The following is a 22,872-nucleotide window of genomic DNA, read 5'->3' on the forward strand; positions in this document are numbered from 1 at the left end:
AGCCATTAGAGTCTCTGACATGCCTCAATTTACCTAGGTGCTGAAGAACTCATTGGCAGATAATTTAATTGGCAAATCTGGAAAATGACTTAGAAATGTATTACTTCCCAGAGTACATAGTTAAAATATGTTTGCCACTTCACTGCATATGGAGAGTTGATTATTTTTTCTTCTCTCAGTTAATAATGACCCCAGGTGAAAACACTGCCTGGAAAAAAAACTTTAATTCATTGTGTTCATATATAGGCAGAAAGAGGAAAATATAAGCTTCAATATTGATTCAGAATCGGAAAACAGCAGAGGAAAAACCCTATGAAATTAATGAGCTGTGGAGTTTGCTGTCTGTGGTAATTTGCATAGATTTCATCTTTTTTTTAATCTTCCTGTAAATTATCTAGTGCTATTTACAGTATTTTGTACTGTTCTCCTGACTCCAAATATTACCTTTAAAGAATGTAGGCAGAAAATATGGTACAATTAAGAATGGGATTTCCAAGAACCGCATACATTGCTCCTGTGGGCTAGATTCTGCTTTCAGTACATCCAGGTAAGTGAAGAACAGTTGTGTTGTGTGAACTAAGAGAATTTAATCTGATTCAGATCAGTAATAGCATTAGGGCATTTGTATTTTACTGCTGTCCTTGCTGAACTACAAGACTGAAGCATGTACATACAATTCAGTCTATACAATGACATTGTCCAGACTGTTTTCTATGTTTTCTATATTTTTGCCTTAAGAAGCATCATGATGGTGTTAGGAACTGCACTGAAAAGTAGTGTATGCCGTGTGCAATAAGTAGAGCTGTTATGCAATTACATAAGGTAGTTCAGATGAAAGAGTCACTATGTTCAGCATCTGAGAGAGGAGACTTAATTAAGACAGACAAATTCTCTTGGGTAAAACAAAGCAGTTCTCTGGATACAGCCCTGATTATACTGTAGTTCTTTTAAATGCATTACGAAAGTCTTAATTATTATAATTAAACAGATAGAAAATGCCTGCCCTTCATTGCATAAATCTTTGCTTTGGGGTTAAAACTGAAAATTTCCTGAAGAGCTTTAAAATTGAAAGTTAACAGGCAAAGCAAATGAACTGTACAATTTTCTGGAAACTATCATTTTTAATTATCATTCTTTTTAGTCTTCCATTAAAAGACAGACACATTGCAAAAAAAGCTAAATGGCATATTTACAGCAATGTGATTTCCCTGCAGCCACCAGCTGGAAAAAGAATAGCATTAGGTAAAAAACAGAGCTCAAAAGTTGGCTTGTCCTAGGTCTGCTGGATTTGGAGCAGTCCAGCCTGAGAATGACTGTGTCCCCTGTTCCCCAGGCTGTGGGGCACTCACTGCTGACAGCTGCGTACCAGGGGACTTTCTTGCCCATTGCTGGTCTCTGCAGCTAAATGGGGGTATATTCTCTTATCTTGGAGCAACATGCTGGGGAGTGTTCATTGCTCATATGCCCACCTAAAGGAACTGATGAAAAATATCAAGAAAGAAGAAAAGAGGGGCCTAATTCCTTTAGAGCAAGAAAATGGCTTTTCCTTAACAATTATCTTTTCACTGTATCTGCTTATGTAAAAACCACACTGATAAAAGTAGAATCTGTATTTCCTTGGTGGGAGGGAATACCTCTACAAGTCTTGGAATCATAGGATGGTTAAGGTTGGAAAGCCAAAAAGGACTTGAGGAGATGTTGGATGAACAAATGCATGGACACACCTGTTTTGTGCTGAGTAGGACGAATGGTGTGATCATGGGCACTGAGTGTGTGTGTAAGTGTTCATAAGACTAAATCTTAAAATGAGCATCTGCTAAATCCCACAGTTTTTGCAAATCATAATCTATTTTAAAGGGCCCATTGAATGGGCTGTGAGTTCTGAACTGATTTTTGTCTGTGGAAAAGTGGTTCCTAGTGGTTAGCAGCATTTTCCCATGAACACCTTTCCTTCAGGGTTTTTGTTCTTCTTGTAAGTAGCTTCCATCCTTGTTAGGACTCTGAAGTAATGTACAAAGTGTCAGGTTTGCTTGGCAGGCATGGCTTCTGCTTAATTGTCTGCAGTATAATTATAAGTCACACATTTTTGTCCTGGCTTTTGAGCCATGGCTCACTTATGCCATGCTCCTGCCACCATTTGTTTGTGCACACTTGTAAAATTAAACATTGCCAGTATTGAACAGATGTTATTTAGGTCCTTCTTGACTTCCTTTGGGGAACATGCCTGATGCTGTTAATGATAACTGTGCAAGATGATACAGGAAGCTTGTAGTTTAGCAATGGGGCCTGTTGCTTTTCATCCTCAAGAGGGTAGATACAAAACTTTTGACTTCCCAAAACAAAAAGCTGCCTAAAGCCAATGGCCCATCTGATGCCATCCCTGCTACTAGATTCCCCCTTTTTTTCCATGCATATGACCCCCAGGCAAGAGAAAAGATGGAGACCCTGACAGAGGTTGTCTTGCATTTGAACGTACTGAGATTTGCGCTCCAGAAACGTGTTTGAGTCTTATGGAAATCATGAGCCCAAATCCAGAGCAGACAGGGTTTCCTAAGGGGCTTTCTCAGGGTCACGAGCAGAACTAGAATCCAAGCGGGTTCCCACTTTTCTGGTTGCAAACCCAATGTTTTTCTACTTGCTCAGTGTTTTCTAAACATTGAAGTATACACATCTATTGGAAATTTGAGTTGTGAATTTCTTCTCATAAAATACCAAGTTATATTGCAGTTACAGTATAATAGTACTGTGGTTACATTATTTGTTTTTCTGTAATACCTCTATTGACACTAATTCATAATGTTTAAGCATTAGCTGGATGGAAGCAATTATACCAGGTTGGTGATATACTTAAGCTGTAAAAATGCATGTGCCATGTGAAACTCAGGAGACTGTAATATTCAGACATGCAGCTGATTTAATTGTGAGAAAAAGGAATAATAATTATTTAGCCAAATATATTACCAGAATAAAATTGCACTGCAGCTGAAGCCATGCATTTATTAACAAACGACTGCTTTTTTTCTCCCAAAAACTTGAGCTCTAGGAAGTAGGGGAGCTCTGCCCTTGAAGGTGGATAGTTTTGAAGAAATGTGATAAAAATTATCATCGCCATAGCAAGTCAGTTATTCCTTAAATAGGATGTTTATGATGCTGCAGTTTGTGGCCAGCATCATTAACTCCTGATTTTGATGAGTAATGCAAATACTCAGTGTCTGCGTTGGTAAAAATTTGGCATATGCCTACTTATTAGATTCACATAATATGATTTAATGAGGTTACTGCAGCTGTCTCTTGAGTATGTATTTCCTTTGTATTAATGGGGAAATTTGTGTTTTGCTTTTAAAGGAGATGTTGAGACATTTAATTTGTTATACTGTTGCTAAGTAGACCACTGAAATCTGTTTCGCTTGTATGTTGGTTTTAGCCTTGTCAACTCCTTTATCAGAGCAGCAGCATGTTTCATGGCTTGACGCAGTCTGTTCTTATATCAGCATCATAATTTATACCTACAACCTAGTTTTTCAGCCTAAGGATGTTGAAGGTGAATACACTGTATGCACTGTGTGCATAGTTGCAAAGCTAAAAAGCTGTAGTTGGGAGTAAAATGCATCAGAAATTTGGGGGTATGTGTACACATACAGACGTGCCTCGATACCCATTTGTACACTTTGTAGAGGAGCAGTTGGAAAGCTTTCCCTGATCCTGTTTTTGTGATGAAGCTTGTTGGCAAGGTACAGTAAAGCACAAACAGGACAACACAAGTCCATGGGTGTGCCACATGTGTAGGGAGGTGGACCACACACTCAATGTGCCTGGGGAGTGCTAGGGCTGCTGCATGGATGTCTTGTGGGTTCCCATGGAGGTGGTGCCTGTACCACTGCAGAGAGACCAGCTGTACAAACTCCTACTCCTCAAGGATGCTTTCCTAAACTGATACCCAACAAATGCATTCACTCCTCATGGAAGTTGTTTATGCTGAAAGTTGCTTTTCTATCTCACAGAAAGCTGGGGCCTTCAGACAGCACGCTTGAGGCAAAATTTCACCCCGAAGAGCTAAAACAATTCTGCTATCTTGCCCACATTGTTCATATTTGGCTTTATGCCATATTTGGCTTTATGTATTCTATCTCAACCTATTTAATAATTCGATTATGAGTGAAAATCAGAATTAAAAAATTTCCCATTAAACTAGTTTCACTGCTTTAATAATTTTCATAACTTCTCCCTAAATTTAAGGATTGGGGTTGATCTGAATCAGCATAAATGTGATTAATGAAGAAATAATTTAAGTTGATTAAAAAGGGCTTAAAATAATGTGATTAGACTATGGAGATTTGGGTGGTTTATTGGATTACATATTTTATTCCTGGAGGATTGTTGAAAGATTCAGAATGAAATTAAATTAGTCATCCTATTTGGGGCCCCAGTGCTGGTAATCTCCAGTGCCATGATAGCAGGCCAAGGGCACAATCGTTCACCGGTTTTCTCTGGCAAAATATGGGATTGAATTTTTCAGCTAATACCTAAATAATCTGTCCAGAAAATATCTCTGGAATCTGGTCCACCCTCCATTATATAAGGCTTGAATGAAATTACATTTGATCTCATAAGGTCATCTTTTTGGAAGGAATGAGGTGCTGCTTGAATGCCTTTTGTGATGGAGACTTCTCTGCCATTCTTGGGAGATTGTGACCATTGTTTTGTTTTGGGGATTTTTTGGTGGGTTTTTAGGTTTTGCCTTTTTTTGTTTTGTTTTCTTAAAGCCTTAGCTTTATTTTGACTTCCAGCTGTTGAAAGTACCCAGCAGGTCTGATCTTTATGTAATAATCTGTAATCTGTGACAGCATCAGTCTGCAGCTTCAGTTTCTGTGGGGTCCATAAGGAAACCTAATTTGAAGGACCTCTTAAAATACATTGATTCACACTTAGTTAAACTGCTCAATTGAAACCATTACATTCTGAATGAAAGTGCTCAGATATGCCTTTATTAGGGCAAAAGAAGTTTCCTATAAAGTTATTCCTTATATCGTTTTGGGCTTCTGCAGTTGTTCATGGCCAGACATCATCTTCTAAAACAATCTGGAAACTATGAAATGTGTTTTCCAAAATCTTCCAGATTCTTGTGACTCTTGTGAGCTCTCTCCAGTTTTCAAGGTAATTTCTAAACTGAAAACGTCACATGATGGGTAAATATAAAGAGATTTGAGCTTTTCTGTCCTGGCTAGGTGCTATGTTTATACAACCAAGAATACCACTGTAATCTTTTTGCTATATCCTGTGCTGATTATCTGCAATGACAACATTGGATTTTTTTCCAAGATGATTGTTTCCTGGATGAGAGTCCTGTAAATAAGGCCTCGGCTTTGTGTTTCTAGATTTATGACCTCATATTTTGGTCCTCATTGGAATATGTTTGGGGTTTTTTGAATGCTTGTCAGTCTTTAACTTTTGATCATTGACCCCTCTTCTTTGTTATTCATTGCTATTCATATCTTGGTTTTGTATCATCTCCAGACTCCATGTATATTGATTTTATGCTTTCTTCCAGGTCACTCTAAAAATGCTAAATAGCATTGGACTGTGAACGGGTCCCTGCAGGATCCAATTTGAAGCACATCTACATTATGAGTGTTTCATATTCACTGTTGCATTTGAAACATATCATTTATCTTATGTTTGATCCATTTAATGTCTTCTGAGTTTATTTTTATTGCTATACTTTCCTAATCAAAATCTCATTCAGTACCAAGTGAAATGCATTGCAGAAACCATAATATATTACAGCATCTTAAGTATATTACATTGACTTTATTATGTGTTTCAACTAAACTTTTATTCTTGTAAAAGAAGAGATACCAGGTTAGTCTGACAAGCTCTGTTTTCCACAAAGTTGGAAATAGTTAATGCTAGTCATCTTCTTATCCTTTCTTAATCAAACATCTTTTCAGCTTTTCCCTTATTTTGACAATGAAAAGTACCCATTCATGGGTATAATGCAAATCCAGCATTTAGCGATGTAATGAAGGGGAGTACCAGGCGGCAAGCTCTTTCCTTAGCCATGTCTTTCTAAACATCGTTTTTCCTCTTGAGTTACTGCTGGAATTCTCTTACTATCATTTAGTCAATAAATGCTCTTTTGTACATTAACACCACCAGTTCTCCTGCTGGTGGGATTCAGCCTCTGCCTTATATTTTCAGATAAACTGCCTGAACCTTCTCTGCTGAGACTGAAACTTGTGCCCAAACCCTCCTCCTGCTCGTATGAGCTCCCTGCTTGCTGTCTCCTCCTCTGGCTATGTTCTTCTTGTACTAATTTTCTAATTTTATTTATCACATACACCAACAACTTATTTTCGGTTTGTAATGTATTGCTTTCTTGTGGCTCATTTTCTTTCCCATTTAGGAGACAATGTTTTTAACCAGCATAACCTTCTTTCTGGCTTGCCTGGCTCAGGTAGTGTATTCCATTCGCTGACGAAAGTTTAGATTGTTTAACTACGGGTCATCCGCTGCTGTTAGGTTTTAAGGAGGACTTCCAGCAGATGAAATGGAGGTCTCTTTAAAAAGACCCCAAACAGCAAAACAACCAAAACCCATCTGACCTTTTAAGTTCAGATAGGTCAGATTCTTGCAATTCTCCCTCAGTGAAATTCCTCAACCTTAATTGTGGTTTTAATTGTTTGTTATGGTGCATGATGCTGTTTACCCATCAAATTTGGAAATAGAAAGTCCATCTTCTATAGTTTCAAAGGCTTCAAGTCCAGTAGGTTCTTTCTGTTTTCAATGCTAGCATCACTGGGGTTACTGCCATGGTTTATTCTGCAGAGGGAGTACAGCCTGTGCAATCACACTGGCACTTGGGTATCATGAGGAGTGTGGCCATGGCAGCATGCACAGCAAGCTATGGTTTTCCTACTCGCAGGACCATGGATGAGGACCCTGAAGCTGGGTCAGGTATCTCTGCACTAGCTTTCAGGCATAGGTTTGACTGCATCTACCCCTGTGCTAATGTATGGAGCAGCTTCTAAATCTTCTTAAACTGGGGACAGTGGGAAGCTGCTCCAGTCTCTGTGTTTTGGAAGGATGTTGTAGCAGCAGAGCTCACTACAGAGCTGTCATATCTCTAACCAGCAGAAAAGATGAACGTTATGCTGAGATGTGCAGATATTGCACTGCTCATTTTCCCATTCCCTGGGGCCATGGCAGCCCTTATGTCAGGGTAATGCTGTAACTCTCAGTGAGCCTGCACAGTGTTTGATAGCAGTGTTTTAGAGTTCTCCTGGTCCTGGTGTTCAGAGCTGTCAGGAATATGCTGAGACTCCAAATCTTTGGTTTTGCCAGCTCTTGATCTTGCATTTTCTTCATTTTTCTTCTACTGCAGGTTCAGGCTGGTTACACGACTTGTGCATGTGTAATGGCTTTGCTGCATGTCTGCATACAGAGCGGATGGAGCATGGCTTCCCATCTATCCTTCTGTGTGGTATCTGGCTTTTTTCTCCAGATGTAGCTCTCTACCGTGGTCCATGCCTTGGTCAGTACAAGGCCCAGTCGTTGCAGTCACCTTTGTAACCCTGAAGTAAATGCAGAAGTTCTAAGTTTTAATAGATGAGGGAAATTCAAGTTGCCTGAACTTCAATTGCTCTTAGTGCTGGCTTGTCTTGAAGGTTGGATTTAAGGCACACATTTCATCTATTACATCTAAGTAACATGGGGCTTTCCAACCTGAGAGACTCTTTTGCTGTGCCACATAGTAGGAGTGGTGGTAAGCTCAAATACTCAAAATGGGTACACAGTAAAGACCCCTGGTTTGGTTACTTGCCTTTTCCTCCCTGGGCTGAAACAGTACTATCTGCTGGACTCTGGTATGGGCTCCTCAGTACAGCTTCCTTATCTGCTGATGAGGGCTGACAGGAGCAGTGGTTGCTTTGCCTTGAGAGAAAGGCTGTGTAAGGCAGGTCTGTGATTGCTGTAGGATTAGTTGCTTTAAGTACACACCTCTCTTGAGTGCTGCAGCCAAGATCTCATTTCCCCATGGCTTGCTGCCGCTTCTGCTTGAAGACACAAGTGTCTTTCTCAGGTTTATATTCCCTAGAGTACAGGGATAAATTCAATCCATGTCCAAGATACCCTGGGAGACTCATAAGCGTTACGGCCTGCAGGCAACCAAGTACTTGGAAATAACAGAGCATTTGGGAGTAGCAGTGGCTGGAAACATTGGTGGGCTGTGAGTCTCTTCCAAACTAAAAATCTTCTCCCAGCTGGAAGCAGATCTGGCACTTGGAGTGTCATAAGTAAAGGTTTAGTTCCACAGGAAGAATTAAGAGCATCCATGAAAAATCTTACGTATTGATGGGGTCTTCCATAGGGTTATGTCGAGGTGCTGCATGTATGTGTTGAAATGTCAAACAGGAAATTATTTTTCACTGTAGATGGTGCTTAATAATAATAGGATTGATTAATAATAAAATAATAATGGGTTGCTTAACAATAAAGGGAGCTTGCAGCTTTATTGAAGGACTGTTCTTGTGGAAACCAGTTGGATGTTGAAGTGTAAAGAGAAAAGGAACAATGATGGCAGAAGGAGCTGTGAAGTGCTAGCCTCGTTACAGGCTTTCATGTTCTCATGCTCTTGGAAGCTACTTGAATTTGGTTTCATGGCCCAAATTATAAAACACAGTAGAAGCAGTGACTTCAGTTCTGTACCATGCCAGAAAATAAACCCTTATTGCATTGCGTGGTTTCCATTTCCAAAGTGTTTTCAGATGGAGTCTTTATGTGCTGCCACTTTTTATTTTTGCTCTTATTTTTCATTTGAGCAGCAAAGGTGAATTTTCTTAAAGGTATAATTGAATAAATTTCGCAATCCTAGTATTAAAAAAAGAAAAGAAAAAAGCAAACACACAACAAAGCATTCCTTGAGCAGCAAATCATTTTGGGTCAGATGTTTCTCTCAAAGATCTCCTCCAGACAGTCTTATCTGTCTCTCTCCAGCCTTATGCTAGTATTTGAAAGGGATTTTTACTACTGGAAGGAAAGAGGAAAGCAGATAAGCCATTGTAATCTTGCCTCCTCCTGAACTTCTCTAGTGGGGACTAGCAGTATCCTAGCATAGTTAAGCTATTGTCTTCACTCTGTTTTCCTGCCCTTGGGGTGTCTATTTTGTGGCGTGACATTTTGATGAGAAGCTGTCAAGTCATTATTGTAGGTCTTGGTGGCAGGCCCCTGCCCATACCTGATGTCTAGGAAATCCCATGGAGTTGATAAAAGCCCGCTATAAATGCTGATGTTACTGTTCCCCATGGCACTTTTCCTCCCCCTGTGTCTGAGATCCCTTAGTCACTGCTTTCTCATGAATGACAATAGTGCTTTAGGCTTCTGTGTGAAGCATGAGCCTAACTTAAACTGCTAGTTAGTGACAACTAACTGGATGTGCAGACATGCCGGCGTGACTATTTTGGTATTTGGAAAATTGCTGGACACTGAGTTCTGAAGCTATTTCTTGTGTATTGTATCTGTCCATGTCGTATTTTTAGTCTGCCTTAATTTTTCTGTTTATTCCATTACGTGTGTATCCCAGGTTCTTAAGAGCACCTGTGTTAAACTCTGGATCCAGTCCTTATTCCACATGTGCTCAAATCCCTGAATTAGTTTTATCTTGAAGAGGATACTGGGGTTGATTATATGCCATTAACATCTGCTCTCACAATCTGTTAGCTGTGTGGTTAGCCCAAGTGTGACAGGCAGCATCCCTGTGGCTGCCTGCACCAGCAATGAGGTTCAGCCCCTGTGCAAAGGTAGCTGCTTTGTGCCATGAGTTGTCAGCCTGGATGAATTTTGAGTGGGTAACCTTTCCCTTGTTTTTCTGTGAGTTGTCACAGTGGATATCTGATACTTATACCCTGCAGGCCTTGCCAAGACACATTAGAGGGAGTTCAACTCATTAATTTGTTCTGATAGCACAGGCTGTGAGAACCAATAAAATCTGCAAAATAGGCAGTCCTGGGTTGCTCTCTGAGGATGGCCAAGAACATGGCTGAGATTTACAGAAGAAAGTTGTGTGCTAATAATGAAAACCAGTTTCCAATGATTATTGCTGCCTGTAGTAATCATATACTGTCACTGTGGGTTCAAGCTTTGAGCCACATCTCTGATCAGGTAGACTAAGTGCATGACATCTGGTTGCAGTCCTGGCCTCAGCATTGGCTTTCTATATTCTCTTGGTTAGTTTACATAAACCTTCCCTGCTCTGACTTAATTTGTTAAAGAAAGATTACACCATCATTTGTCAACCTGCTGCCTGGTGCTTTGAGTGCCACTAGTGTCTCACTGACTTCTTTATTTAACGTTTAAAGGGACATCTTCCCACGACAAGTTCTGTAAAGCTCAGAGATTGTCAAGGATTGGGATTCTGTCTGTGTATAACTGAAATATTTAGAAGCATCCCAGAAAACCTCACCCACTAGAGCTAATTATTTTCTCTTGGAAAAAAATCTCAAGGTAATTGTTGGCCAATTAAGTGGATCATCTGGAGTTTCCAGAGCAGATAGCTTTTAGGATGTACCGTTTATCACAATCTATTTGAGAGGACAGATTAAGCTGCCTGTTATTGATTTCTTAGTGCTAGGTTCATGGAAATGGCAAAGATCATAATAAAGCTTCTCTTTTAGCAACGGTGATGCTCACTGTTGAAAATGTGAATTGGTTTTGAGGAAATGGCTCTTAGCTGCACTTAACAAGTTTAGCTCTTAGCATCGTTACTGAATTTGACATCCTTTCACAGAAGCCCTGCAGCTCTTTAAGGGCTTTTGGTGTCTTGGCATAGGTGATGCTATTTGCCCTTCTTATCCTCCTTAGCAGAATCCTGGAAGACTGTCAATGCTTTAGAAGCCCTTCAGATAACTGTTTCAGACAAATAACTCCTGATCTTGGCCTCTGTGTGCAGGGTTGCTATACAGTTCTTATTATTGCCCTGTTTCTTAGCTTCAGATCAACAATTTATGTCCTATAGTTTTGACAGACGGGGTGGGTTGAGGTGGAGAACATGTTTGCTCATGCTCTTTTAATCCCATGTATTTATTTCTGTTAGCTCTTTGATTTAAACAGCAGAAGATGGAGTGGTCAAAGGTCAGGATGGATGGGGTGGAGTTTTCCCACAACTGCTGATGGCTTACTGATCCCACTGTTTACACATCCAGTCCCTCTGATGAGGACGATGTGTTCAACAGGAGAGCTGCTCCTATTTTGGGATCGTGCTTAGGCTGGGATTCTGAATCCCTCCTTTAGAAACGTTTAGAAAATGTTAGGATGCAGTCAGACCAGCATTTTGTCTTCTTGGTGTTAACCATTTTCGAAGCAGCTCTGTGTACACTGAAAGCTAAGCACTGAAAGCTAGGCACATGTCAGAGTCGTCTTGTCGTTAAGGTCTTGAGGTATTTTTGCATAATGGATATTATTTAGGCTTAGGAGCAGGAGATGGAGTCAGCCAGTTACAGCACCTTATAGGGGATGGCCAAAGAACTGAGGGAAACTGTAGGCTGAGGCACTTTGAAAGAAGGGCCTTGCCTTGGAAAGCACAGGTTTTGCCATATAAGTAGGGATTTTCTTTTTGTACATGTACACTGCATGCAAACTGGTTGTGTTTGTTTCCAATAGCAGTGTTTGGCACAGAGCTAGGGGATCACTAGAGAAGGTCTTAGGGTGGAAAATCCCCAAGTTAGTTGCTTGTTTTCATACTGTTGTAGGTTTTTTTGGCAAACATCATCCTTCTTTCATTGCCACAATAAATTCAGTGTCATCAGCACAAGTGACCGAGGACAAAGGGCAGTCCTGGGCCAGTTACTGTGTGGTAAGATCAATTCTGATGGACCTATCATCCTGGAGAAAGGTAGACTTTTTACCTCCAAGATTCATCGATACATCTCATTGTGCTTTGCGATTGCTTTGGCTAATGAAAGGGGGAGCAAGTGCTGTTGTGGGGGTGAATACCATAGAGGGGGTTTTTAATTTGTGTGCATGTTTTTGGCAGGTAGCACAAGAGAGCAAGTTTGCTACTTATTCACAGAAGATGTTGGCAGCTTTTAGTTTGATAGGTGACTATACTTTTTCCTGTTCTTGGTATCCATGTAAAGATAAAAGGGAGCAGGAATTTAGACACTGGAAACACTGCAGCACAGAAGTACTTTTAGCTGGATGTCTTTTCTTCGGAGAACAATGTGTCACAATTGGATTAAGGTAGAGACTTAAAGAAAGACAATAGCTAAACTAAAATTAGCAACCTCAGTCTGTAGGCTCAGCTGAACTAAGCTCAGCGTAAGATCAGTGAGGAGGCAGAGTGTATTTAAATTGTCTTCTCCAGGCTCTGATGTGAGTGGACCCCAGTGGAGGGAGGATACTTCAGGAAAACAATCCTCTGCTCCCAGGGTGACAGCTTGGACCTGGAGGTGTGTGGCATGGCTAAACCATGGTGTTAGGATCTAGAGATGCATATTCAAGCAAGGCAGAACGTGGCAGATCAAAGATGAGTGCATGGCTTGTCAGGCTGGTAAGACATCATTTGAGTTTACAGAAACACATTTGAGTTTTTGCAACACTAGAATAAACAACTTCATGATACTTATGAATGAAAACTGTCACGTTAAATCTAAATTAGAAGCTCTCACTTTGAGAGACTGAGATGTTTCTATTACATAGAGACCAAGAGGGGAATAACTGATGTAGTTATAAGCTCAGTTAGCAATTGCAGTTTTGCAGGGTTTGTGTGTATTATACAGTATATTGGGGAGATTGTTAGTTAACTAATCCTATTAATGTCAGCAATACTCAAGTCTTGTTAGTTTTAGGTAATTAGTTCATGGATTAGGCTTCCATTAAATTGATTAGAAGATGTGGGGAAGTCCTATTCAGAGACGGAAAAACTGCTGTCGTACAATTCCAATGTTCCTTACATACCACTAAATATGAAACCAGAAGTATCCATCGAAAATAAAAGCAGGGAACTGTTGGAGCAAGTTCAGAGGAGGGCCACGAGGATGATCAGGGGACTGGAGCACCTCCCATATGAAGATAGGCTGAGAAAATTGGGGCTGTTCAGCCTGGAGAAGGCTGCGTGGAGACCTTATAGCAGCATTCCAGCATCTGAAGGGGTCTTATAAGGATGCTGGAGAGGGACTCTTCATTAGGGACTGTAGTGATAGGACAAGGGGTAATGGGTTAAAACTTAAACAGGGGAAGTTTAGATTAGATTTAAGGAAGAAATTCCTTATTGTAAGGGTGGTGAGGCACTGGAATGGGTTGCCCAGGGAGGTTGTGAATGCTCCATCCCTGGCAGCGTTCAAGGCCAGGTTGGACAGAGCCTTGGGTGGCATGGTTTAGTGTGGGATGTCCCTGCCCATGGCAGGGGGGTTGGAACTTGATGATCTTAAGGTCGTTTCCAACCCCAACTATTCTATGATTCTATGAAAGAGGATACAGAGGATAACCTAATTCCATCCAAATCCCTTAGAGGTTAAGATCGTTAAAAGACAACTTCGTTGATTCTCCATGAGGCAAATTAGGGGTTTTCCCACCCTGATTAATTCTGTGGCTTATTTTCATCGAAAATCACTGGTATCTTGGAACTAAAAATAAATGGCTTTTATTTTTCTGCAGAAAAAAATAGTCACAAACCAATTTCCACCTCTCTAGCAAAGACAAAATGGGGTAGACATGTAGCTAAATCAGTTATGCTGCTCTGATGAGCTTTCCAGATCTGGCCCTGAGGAACCACTCACTGTGAATCAATGAATCACTGTAGATTCAAAGGCCATTAATACATCTTCCCATATGAGAAAAATAATCTTATTAAATCATCAATCTTAAATCCAAATATTGCTTCTATAAACCTAGAACCTATAGGGTGATTTGTATTCATTAGCATCTGTTGCTTGAAGATTTTCACGGCCATAGCTGTGTATTAAAACACAGGATCGTAATGTAGGAACAGAGTATTTTAGCAGAAAATGAGTTTAAAAACTAGCTGACCCGAGGCACTTGCTTCATTGACTTTCTTCCTGTTTTTTTAAGGCCAATTCTCATGTACTTATGTATTAGAATAAATGGCTAGAGTAATTATTCTTGTCAGTAGAAGTCTCTGTATCAGTTTAATGGGAAATCTTTAGCATAAGAAGCTTAAAAGTTTATTTCTTTTCCAGCAGATCCCATACCTTTAAACCCAATTGTTGAGCAGCTGGGGTTTTGGAAGCACATTACATGTTATTGAATGGAGTGAATGACAATAATAATTTTGTAGCAACATTTATACTAATCTGATGAAAAGATATATGCAAGCATACAAACAATGAGGGGGGATGTTCCTACAAGCACCAAGACTCATTGTTCTGTGTCTGGGACAGCTACACAGGGTCCTGCTCAAATACAGATAACACAGAGCAGGGGTTGCATTTAGGATTTTCAGGAGAATATGACTTGAGGAAGGATGGATAACACAGCATATGAATGGGCACTGCGGGGAATCAGCTCCTGGGGCAGTGGAGGGCAGTCCAAGCTGCAAAGGGTTTGGGAGTCAGGGGTTTTGGTGTCTCAAAAGAGTTCTCCAGGGGCTGCAAGGAAGCTGGTCCCTGGTGCGCATCTCATGGCTGGGCCTGAGGGCAGCAGGGTGGGGGGATGTGTGCCTAAACCAAACATTTCCTCACCCTGGGACTCCTCTTCTACTCAAAATCCAAGCAGCAAAAGTCCCTCCAACAGCAGAAGGCAAAGAAGTGTGAAAGTATTGCTGGTGGCTGGGGAAATGGGAGGGAAAGCAATTTCAACAGGTGTTCCACTATTAATTACAGCCTTGAATGATGTTTTAAAATATTTTTGATAGCTGACAGATAATTTATATACCAGGGGAGTAGGTGAAAATCGTGCAAAGCAAGAAGAATGATGTGCGATTTATAATTATTGTGAAATGGTTTGAGTTGATAATACGGGGGAAAAGGTTTAAATTTAGGTGCTGTGCTAAAATTACAAAAAGCTTTGCAGGCAGCTGGGTTTACATCCAGCAGCAAGTAGGTAATTGGTACTGAAAAGACAGTCACACATCTAGCTAAGTATTTTCTGAAGAGAAGTTGGAATAGATGCCCTAAAGAAAAATGCTTTGGGTTCCGTGGCTGGTTGTCCATTTTCCCACAGCGCTTTGTGGTTCTGGTACACAGAAATTACCAGAATAGCTACTTTTCAAAGCAAATGGGGATGCAAGGGAGTATAAAGTACGTTAGGGCTGAGGAGAGGGATAGTTGGAGCTCCCACAAGAGCAGCTATGAGGTTCATGCAGTTGTACATGCAGCAGAGATGGCCTTCTCAGCCTAATGAGAATGTCCTTTGCCAAAGGACACTGGAACACACAAATAAGAAAGCCCAAACTCTCCTGGGTGTGTATCTCAGAGGTCTGACTCATTACTGTTGCTTGGTTTTGTTTTAGTTTTGCTTGAGGTGTCCAAGGTTCCAAAAAGAGGCAGAATTGAGGCAGGACGCTCATCTGCTGAGCACCAAGCTGTCACGTGTGCCCCATGGGCATGCTGACCCATCCCAGGCTCTCCTCCCAGCACTGCTTAGGAGACTTCTTTCCCTTCTCCTCCCACATAAGCTTACTCCTTTCTCTGCCTTTTTATCCCAAAGTTCTTCCTTTATTCTGTATCTCTTAAATCCTGGTGAGATCATCTCCACTTGTGATTTAGGCAGACCTTAACCAGGTGCTGGAGCTTCCCATGAAACCCCTCTTCTGTATATATCTGCTTTGAAAATGTACATTACACAACTGGATAGCACCTCCTCACAGCTGGAGCAAGTTGATGAAATCTGGAAGGCAGTTTAATAGCTGCAAATGTCACTCATGAAAACTTGGTCTCTCTAATGCTGTAATCAATCAAGTCACTGTATATCTCAGTGTAGTTTATAGCTCTTTAGGGAACTGAATTGTGGGAAGGGATAATATGTTTTGTTTTGAGGTTCAGAAGAACATGGATTATCTTTACATAAACATATCTGTTCTATTATTTATGTGCTCGTGGGATGGCCAAAGAAAACTTACTCTTTTTTTTTTTTTTAATGTAATTATTCCACAGGATCCTTCAAACCAAAAATGTGGAAGAAAGAAAACCGTGTCCTTCAGCAGCATGCCATCAGAGAAGAAAATAAGCAGCGCTAGCGACTGTATCAGCTTTATGCAGGCTGGGTGTGAATTGAAGAAAGTTCGTCCAAATTCCCGGATTTATAACCGTTTTTTTACTCTGGATCCTGACCTGCAGGCTCTTCGTTGGGAGCCTTCCAAGAAGGACCTTGAGAAAGCCAAGCTTGATATTTCTGCTATAAAAGAAATCAGACTAGGGAAGAACACAGAAACGTTCAGAAATAATGGGCTTGCAGACCAGATTTCGGAGGACTGTGCGCTGTCAATAATTCATGGTGAGAACTACGAGTCCCTTGACTTGGTTGCCAATTCAGCTGATGTGGCCAATATTTGGGTATCAGGATTAAGGTACTTGGTTTCTCGTAGCAAGCAACCCCTGGATTTGATGGAAAGCAGCCATAATACCCCACGGTTTGCCTGGCTAAAAACTGTATTCGAAGCAGCAGATGTTGATGGTAACGGCATAATGTTAGAAGATACCTCTGTGGAGCTAATAAAGAAACTCAACCCCACCTTAAAGGAATCAAAGATTAGATTAAAATTTAAGGAAATCCAGAAGAGCAAAGAGAAACTTACAACCCGTGTAACAAAAGAAGAATTTTGTGAAGCATTCAGTGAACTTTGCACAAGACCTGAAGTTTATTTCTTACTTGTGCAGATATCTAAAAATAAAGAGTATCTAGATGCCAATGACCTCATGCTGTTTTTAGAGGCTGAGCAAGGAGTGACCCACATAACAGAAGAAATGTGTCTGGATATCATACGCAGGTACGAGCTTTCTCAAGAAGGGCGGTTGAAAGGGTTTCTTGCAATTGATGGATTTACTCAATACTTGTTGTCCCCAGAATGTGATATTTTTGACCCAGAGCACAAAAAAATTGTCCAAGACATGACACAGCCTTTATCACATTACTACATCAATGCATCCCACAACACATATCTAATAGAAGACCAGCTGAGAGGGCCAGCTGATATCAATGGGTATGTCAGAGCTTTAAAGATGAGTTGTCGGAGTATTGAACTAGACGTCTGTGACGGCCCAGATAATGAACCCATTATTTGTAACCGTAACAACATGACATCCCCACTTGCCTTTCGAAATGTTATTGAGGTAATAAATAAATTGGCCTTCTTTGCTTCAGAATACCCCCTTATCCTCTGCTTGGGGAACCACTGCTCAGTCCAACAGCAGAAGGTAGTGGTACAACACATGAGAAGGATCTTTGGAAACAAGCTATACACAGAGACACCCTTATCCTCAGAAGCCTACCTCCCATCACCCGAGAAACTGAAAATGAAGATCATTGTGAAGGGGAAGAAGCTGCCCTGTGACCAGGATATATTAGAAGGAGAAGTCACGGATGAAGATGAAGAGGCTGAAATATCCCGGAGACTGTCAGAGAATTTCTCAAGGGAACCAAAGCTGATCTGGCTCTGCAGGGAATTGTCTGACTTGGTGTCCCTGTGCAAATCTGTCCAGTACAAGGACTTTGAGACATCCATGAAAGCTCAAAATTACTGGGAAATGTGCTCCTTCAGTGAGGCAGAAGCCAGTCGAATTGCAAATGAATACCCTGAAGACTTTGTCAACTACAACAAAAAGTTCCTGTCCAGGGTGTACCCAAGTGCTATGAGGATAGACTCCAGTAACTTAAATCCTCAAGATTTTTGGAATTGTGGTTGCCAGATAGTGGCCATGAACTATCAGACCCCGGGGCCCATGATGGACCTACACACTGGATGGTTTCTACAGAATGGGGGATGTGGGTATGTTCTCAGGCCTTCAGTGATGCGTGATGAAGTGTCTTACTTCAGCGCTAATACCAAGGGCATTGTCCCAGGGGTCTCTCCCCAAGTCCTCCATGTCAAAATAATAAGTGGTCAGAACTTTCCAAAGCCCAAGGGTGCATGTGCGAAGGGGGATGTCATAGATCCCTATGTCTGCATAGAAATACATGGGATTCCTGCAGACTGCACTGAACAAAGAACTAAAACTGTGCAGCAAAACAGTGATAACCCCATTTTTGATGAAAGCTTTGAGTTCCAGATCAATCTACCAGAGCTGGCCATGATCCGTTTTGTTGTTTTGGATGATGACTACATTGGGGATGAGTTCATAGGGCAATACACCATCCCACTGGAGTGCTTACAGCCTGGGTATAGGCATATACCACTGAGGTCTTTTGTTGGTGATATCATGGAGCACGTTACCCTCTTTGTTCACATTGCAATAACCAACCGAAGTGGAGGTGGGAAGGCCCAAAAGCGCAGCCTCTCTGTGAGGATAGGAAAGAAAGCAAGGGAGTACACCATGCTGAGGAACACCGGGCTCAAGACGATCGATGACATCTTTAAGCTGGCAGTGCATCCACTACGAGAAGCTACTGACATGAGAGAAAATATGCAGGTATGACACTTGTGTGTGTTGGTATGTCCTGAATGTGGAAGGGAAGGTCCTGATGTGAGCTGCTGGTAGGGCAAACATGTTGTAGCCGGTGGAAGCTGGTGAAGTTTCAGGCTGCATGGCTGTTATTAACCTTTAACTGCGTATCAGAAGGCTGATAATTACAGGTGCTAACTAGAAAGTGAATTTGGGATTAGGCAGAAATGTTTTAAATATCACTGTGCCCTCTCCAGTTGCATGCTTTACTGGTTAGCTTTGACAAAGCAGAACTGAGGGAACAGTTGTGTCCCCAGGGCTCGCGTCTCAAAAACTTCATTTCCTCCATGGTCCTGAACAAGTCAGTAAGCTTTTGTTTTGCTAACTGAGTGAGGGTTCTGCTCTTCACTTCCTTTGTTTGGGTGAGCATACCACATGGTGCAAGTGTCATTCAAGGCTTGTCTACACCAGAAAAACCCACTGTGCAAAGAGCAGCCCATTTCCCCGAGCGCGTGTTGCCACCATTCGCCCAAGGGTACATTCAGTGTTGGTACTGAATGCCACTTGAATTGCAGCGGAAGCTAAAGAGAATGGTCTCTGCTGGCTGAGTGCCTTTTGGCTCAGGGGGTCTCCTGGCAGCGTGGCCTCCTGCCCATGCTGCTCTGAAAGCAGCTGAAGCCCTCTGTGGCTGGTGGTGCTGGTGCCCAGGTACTCAGCACCATCACAGCTGCCAATGCTGTACCTTCCTGGTTGGCAGGAGATGAAGTGGCATCAAGGACAAACAAGAACCAGGCTGTCTGGTGTGCTCCTCTGCCGGTTGATTAAGAGCCAGCTCAATACAGAGGTCCAAATGCTGCCTAGAAACAAAACTGAGTAGCATTAAACAGTGAGTTTTCTTTCACAGCTGAAATCAGCCATAGCTATCTCCTTGGTAAAGAGGCAGAAACAATTCATTTTTCTCTCTGAAAAACAGGAGAAAAATGCATAGCGCTTCATTGACCCCTCTCTGCTGGACAGAGTCTAAAGCAAATGAAATGTTGGCAGCTGGAAGTTTACAGGATGACATAAGTTTTAAATCACTCCCAAAGGAATAGTCTGAGCATATTTTTAAGAATGGGAAACTCTTCCCAGCCTTTCCTTTCCTGCAGGCCTTGAAAAGTAGCTAGTTTAAACTGCTGACTCCACCTTCTGTCTAGGTCAGGCACTATATGTGAACTATGTAAAAGAAAATACTCAGAATCTGACTCAGAAACAGCATTAAGGGGCCTTCCAAGCAAAATTTCAGTACAAGATCTTGTTTTAGAGAATGCTTTGTAAACACACAGTCGTTAGCTTTAACTGCATGCTAATGTATTTAATTAATGAGAAAAAGCCTCTTTTAATTAACTGGGCATTTTCTGATGACTTTTTTTTTCAGCAAGATGGGAGGGGGGGAACATCCACAAGGTATGGATTGTTAAAATACTCTCTAAATTAGGTTTTGTGCATCTTGGTCACTGTTGAAGCTAAATGACGGGGGCATGTCAGCTGTACATCCCCTGACTTGATAAATAGATAAACCCTGACATGTTAGTTTGGGTTGACCTGCATATCCAGTATTGATTTTCTTACATGTGGCCTGTGAAGGGGAAAGAGTGTTCGGGTTTTTTTATGATGTGGTAATGCAAGGCTGAAAACAAAGTGGATTTTTCCTGCTTGCAATTCCCATGGGGAATACCAGGTCTGTCAAACTTGTTCTTGCTGGAGGATGATAATGATGGGAGAAGAGGTGATTACAGCATCAAAAGCAATTTGAGTCTGTATAGTTGGGAAGAGAAATAGCATTTTAAGATGATAGTTTTAATATGCTGGGGACCAGAGCTTGTCCCTGTCGGGACTGGATTTGCAATGCAAAGTAGCCACAGAGCTGGCAACTAGGATACCTGGGCCTGGAGGAAAGCTGGAGCTAGCATTAGGCTTGGGGAGTCAAGAATGGGGCAGTCTGGGAGCTCTTGTGTGTGTTGGCACCCCATGGGGTGCCCAGGGATGGCAAGCAGCAGGGTAGCACTGCCCTACATCAGAAGGGAGAAGCAGGCAGGAACTGATGAGGTGCTGGAGGGCAGGAGGGACCAAGTGGAAAGGGACAACATGCACTCAAGTGTTTGTTTTCCTTACTCCAGAATGCCATGGTGTCTGTCAAGGAGCTGTGTGGGCTGCCGCCCATCGCCAGCCTGAAGCAGTGCATCCTGACCCTGTCCTCGCGGCTTGTGAGCAGCGACAACGCACCCTCTGTCACCCTCTCCATGAAGGACGCGTTTCCTTACCTAGAGCCTCTGGGGACCATGCCGGACGTGCAGAAAAAGGTCCTGGCAGCGTATGACCTGGTAGGTGCTTACCACTGCTACCTCTGTCTTTTCTAGCTTTGGGAATGCAGCAGGCGATGCTTACTGTTCTTCACATGCCCAAACAATTGAGTTAAATGAACAAGGCTTTTCAAATGGTTTAGGCTTAGCAAAATTGTCCTTTAATCACCAAAATACCACACTGGGCTTTTTGTTGTTTCTTTCTTTTTAGGCATAGTTGTGACTATCACAGGTTGGCACTTGAAGAGGACTTTGTTTACAAAAATAGCAGCAATTCAGCATGTACTGGGGACTGTTAGTTGTTGTCCTTGGGAAGGGGCAAGATTTGTGTGCTGCCCTTAGCTGGCCTCCCCACAGCACAGGGCAAGGCCATTAAAGAGGGAGCTGCGGTGTGAGAATTCCTAGGCAAAGCTGAGCCATCCACTTCCCAACGCCTTTCAGTAGCACTGTTAAATAGTACCCATGTCCCTGCCAGGCCAAGTCAGTGCTGGCTCTTGGGGAGGGCATGTAAGAGTTGGAAGTTTAAAAGCCCCCATTTTCCTCTTGCACAGGGAGAGGTCAGTGTGATACAGGAATGCTTATAATACTTATAAAAAGGTAGAGAGACAAAGTGAAGGTGTTGCAGGTGAATGCTGCTGCTCACCCTTGTATGGCATACGTCACTGCTATTGGTGACTTCCAGCAGCAGAAATCACATTGCATCTATGAAACTATCCTTATTAGATGTTCTGCAGCAACCCATAGCAAGCTGCATAGTTTTGCAGACCTTGACTTAAATACTACACTACGGCAACCTGACTAAATCACAGTGCATGTTCAGTGCACGGCAGTTATTTCTGCAGCTTATGTTCATAAGGAATGAAATGGTGAATAACTTTAGAGGTATCAAATGGCTTCCAGAGACCCTGAAGTGTTGTGGAGAATGATTGCAGCTTTGGCCAGCTGTTCTATGTGCCAAATGCTCTATTCTTGTTCCATCTCATTTTTTGCTGTTATAACACACTTTTCAGGAGAAGATCAGCTTTGGGGGAAGAGGGAGACACTGACACTGATTAAAAGAGAAATACTAAAAATACTCTGAAATAACCTTTGGGTTCCTTCCAAAGTAGTTTATATTACTTGGAGGTGATTAAGTTGTGGAAATAAACCCCCAGCTGTAACAATACCAGAACAAGGATTTGCAAATCCAGTTGATTGCTGTATTTTAGGTTGGACTTTCTCGCATAGATTTTTTTGTATGGTGTGGTGTCTGACTGAAAGAGCAAATACCACATAAATAAGGGATTTTTCTGTCTTTGGAGGCCTGCCTAATGGAGTTTTACCAAAATGAATGTGTCACCTCTTATCTCTGTAATTATATACTGAAGAGCACACATGGGACATTTCAAGGCCTCCTTGTGCTATGGAAACAGTTTTTCAATTTAAATAGGTGAAAGGCCTCTTTAGAAGGCAGACAAAAACACTTGTATAACTGCTTTAAATAATGTTTGTTCTCACATTCATCTCTGATGGGGAGAGATGTACCTTAAATGTCAAGAGAAAGCAAAAGGGTTTAAAATCTGAGAAAGAAGGGAATTCTTCCATGCCTCTGTAAGGGTTGATTTGAGATGTAATTCTGGTTAATGAGAACATGACGCTTTATATTATTTTTACCCATTTTGTCTGGCTGGGACTGCTTCTTACTTTGCTGAAACTTGCTTCTGAAAAAGCAAAAGCTGGGTTTAATGAATGTTTTTGCTGCATTTTGGATATTTGCCATTTGAGGCAATGCCAGCTGCAGAATATTGAAATCTATTTTGCCTTTTCTTTGTTTGCAGTTTTGATGTTGAGACAGGGCTCTTCCTTAATATGGTGTTTGTAATGACGTGATATAATCCAGGGTATATTTCTTTTTAATAATACTTTTTTGCACAATTAAGAACACAAGGAGCTGTTGGTGGAAAGCAAGATAAAATAATTTAGCTTTTTATTCATTTATTTTT

The 22,872-nt window shown here is 41.6% G+C and overlaps 1 protein-coding gene across 3 annotated transcripts in view; it reads left to right on the top strand.

Moving 5' to 3' along the window:
* The window catches only part of PLCL1 (phospholipase C like 1 (inactive)), a 203,730-nt gene that overhangs the window by 144,372 nt on the left and 36,486 nt on the right, over positions 1–22,872 (top strand). For all 3 annotated transcript variants that reach the window (XM_061377410.1, XM_061377424.1, XM_061377416.1), the window contains exons 2-3: positions 16,104–18,575; positions 20,708–20,911. In XM_061377410.1, coding sequence (XP_061233394.1) covers positions 16,104–18,575; positions 20,708–20,911 — 2,676 coding nt within the window. The remainder of the gene's footprint in view (positions 1–16,103; positions 18,576–20,707; positions 20,912–22,872) is intronic.

Source organism: Neopsephotus bourkii, unplaced genomic scaffold, assembly GCF_033783945.1.
Source record: "Neopsephotus bourkii isolate Nb327-2 ecotype Australia unplaced genomic scaffold, CSIRO-AGI_Nbou_v1 NB_196, whole genome shotgun sequence".
In the NCBI taxonomy this organism is placed as follows: Eukaryota; Metazoa; Chordata; class Aves; order Psittaciformes; family Psittacidae; genus Neopsephotus; species Neopsephotus bourkii.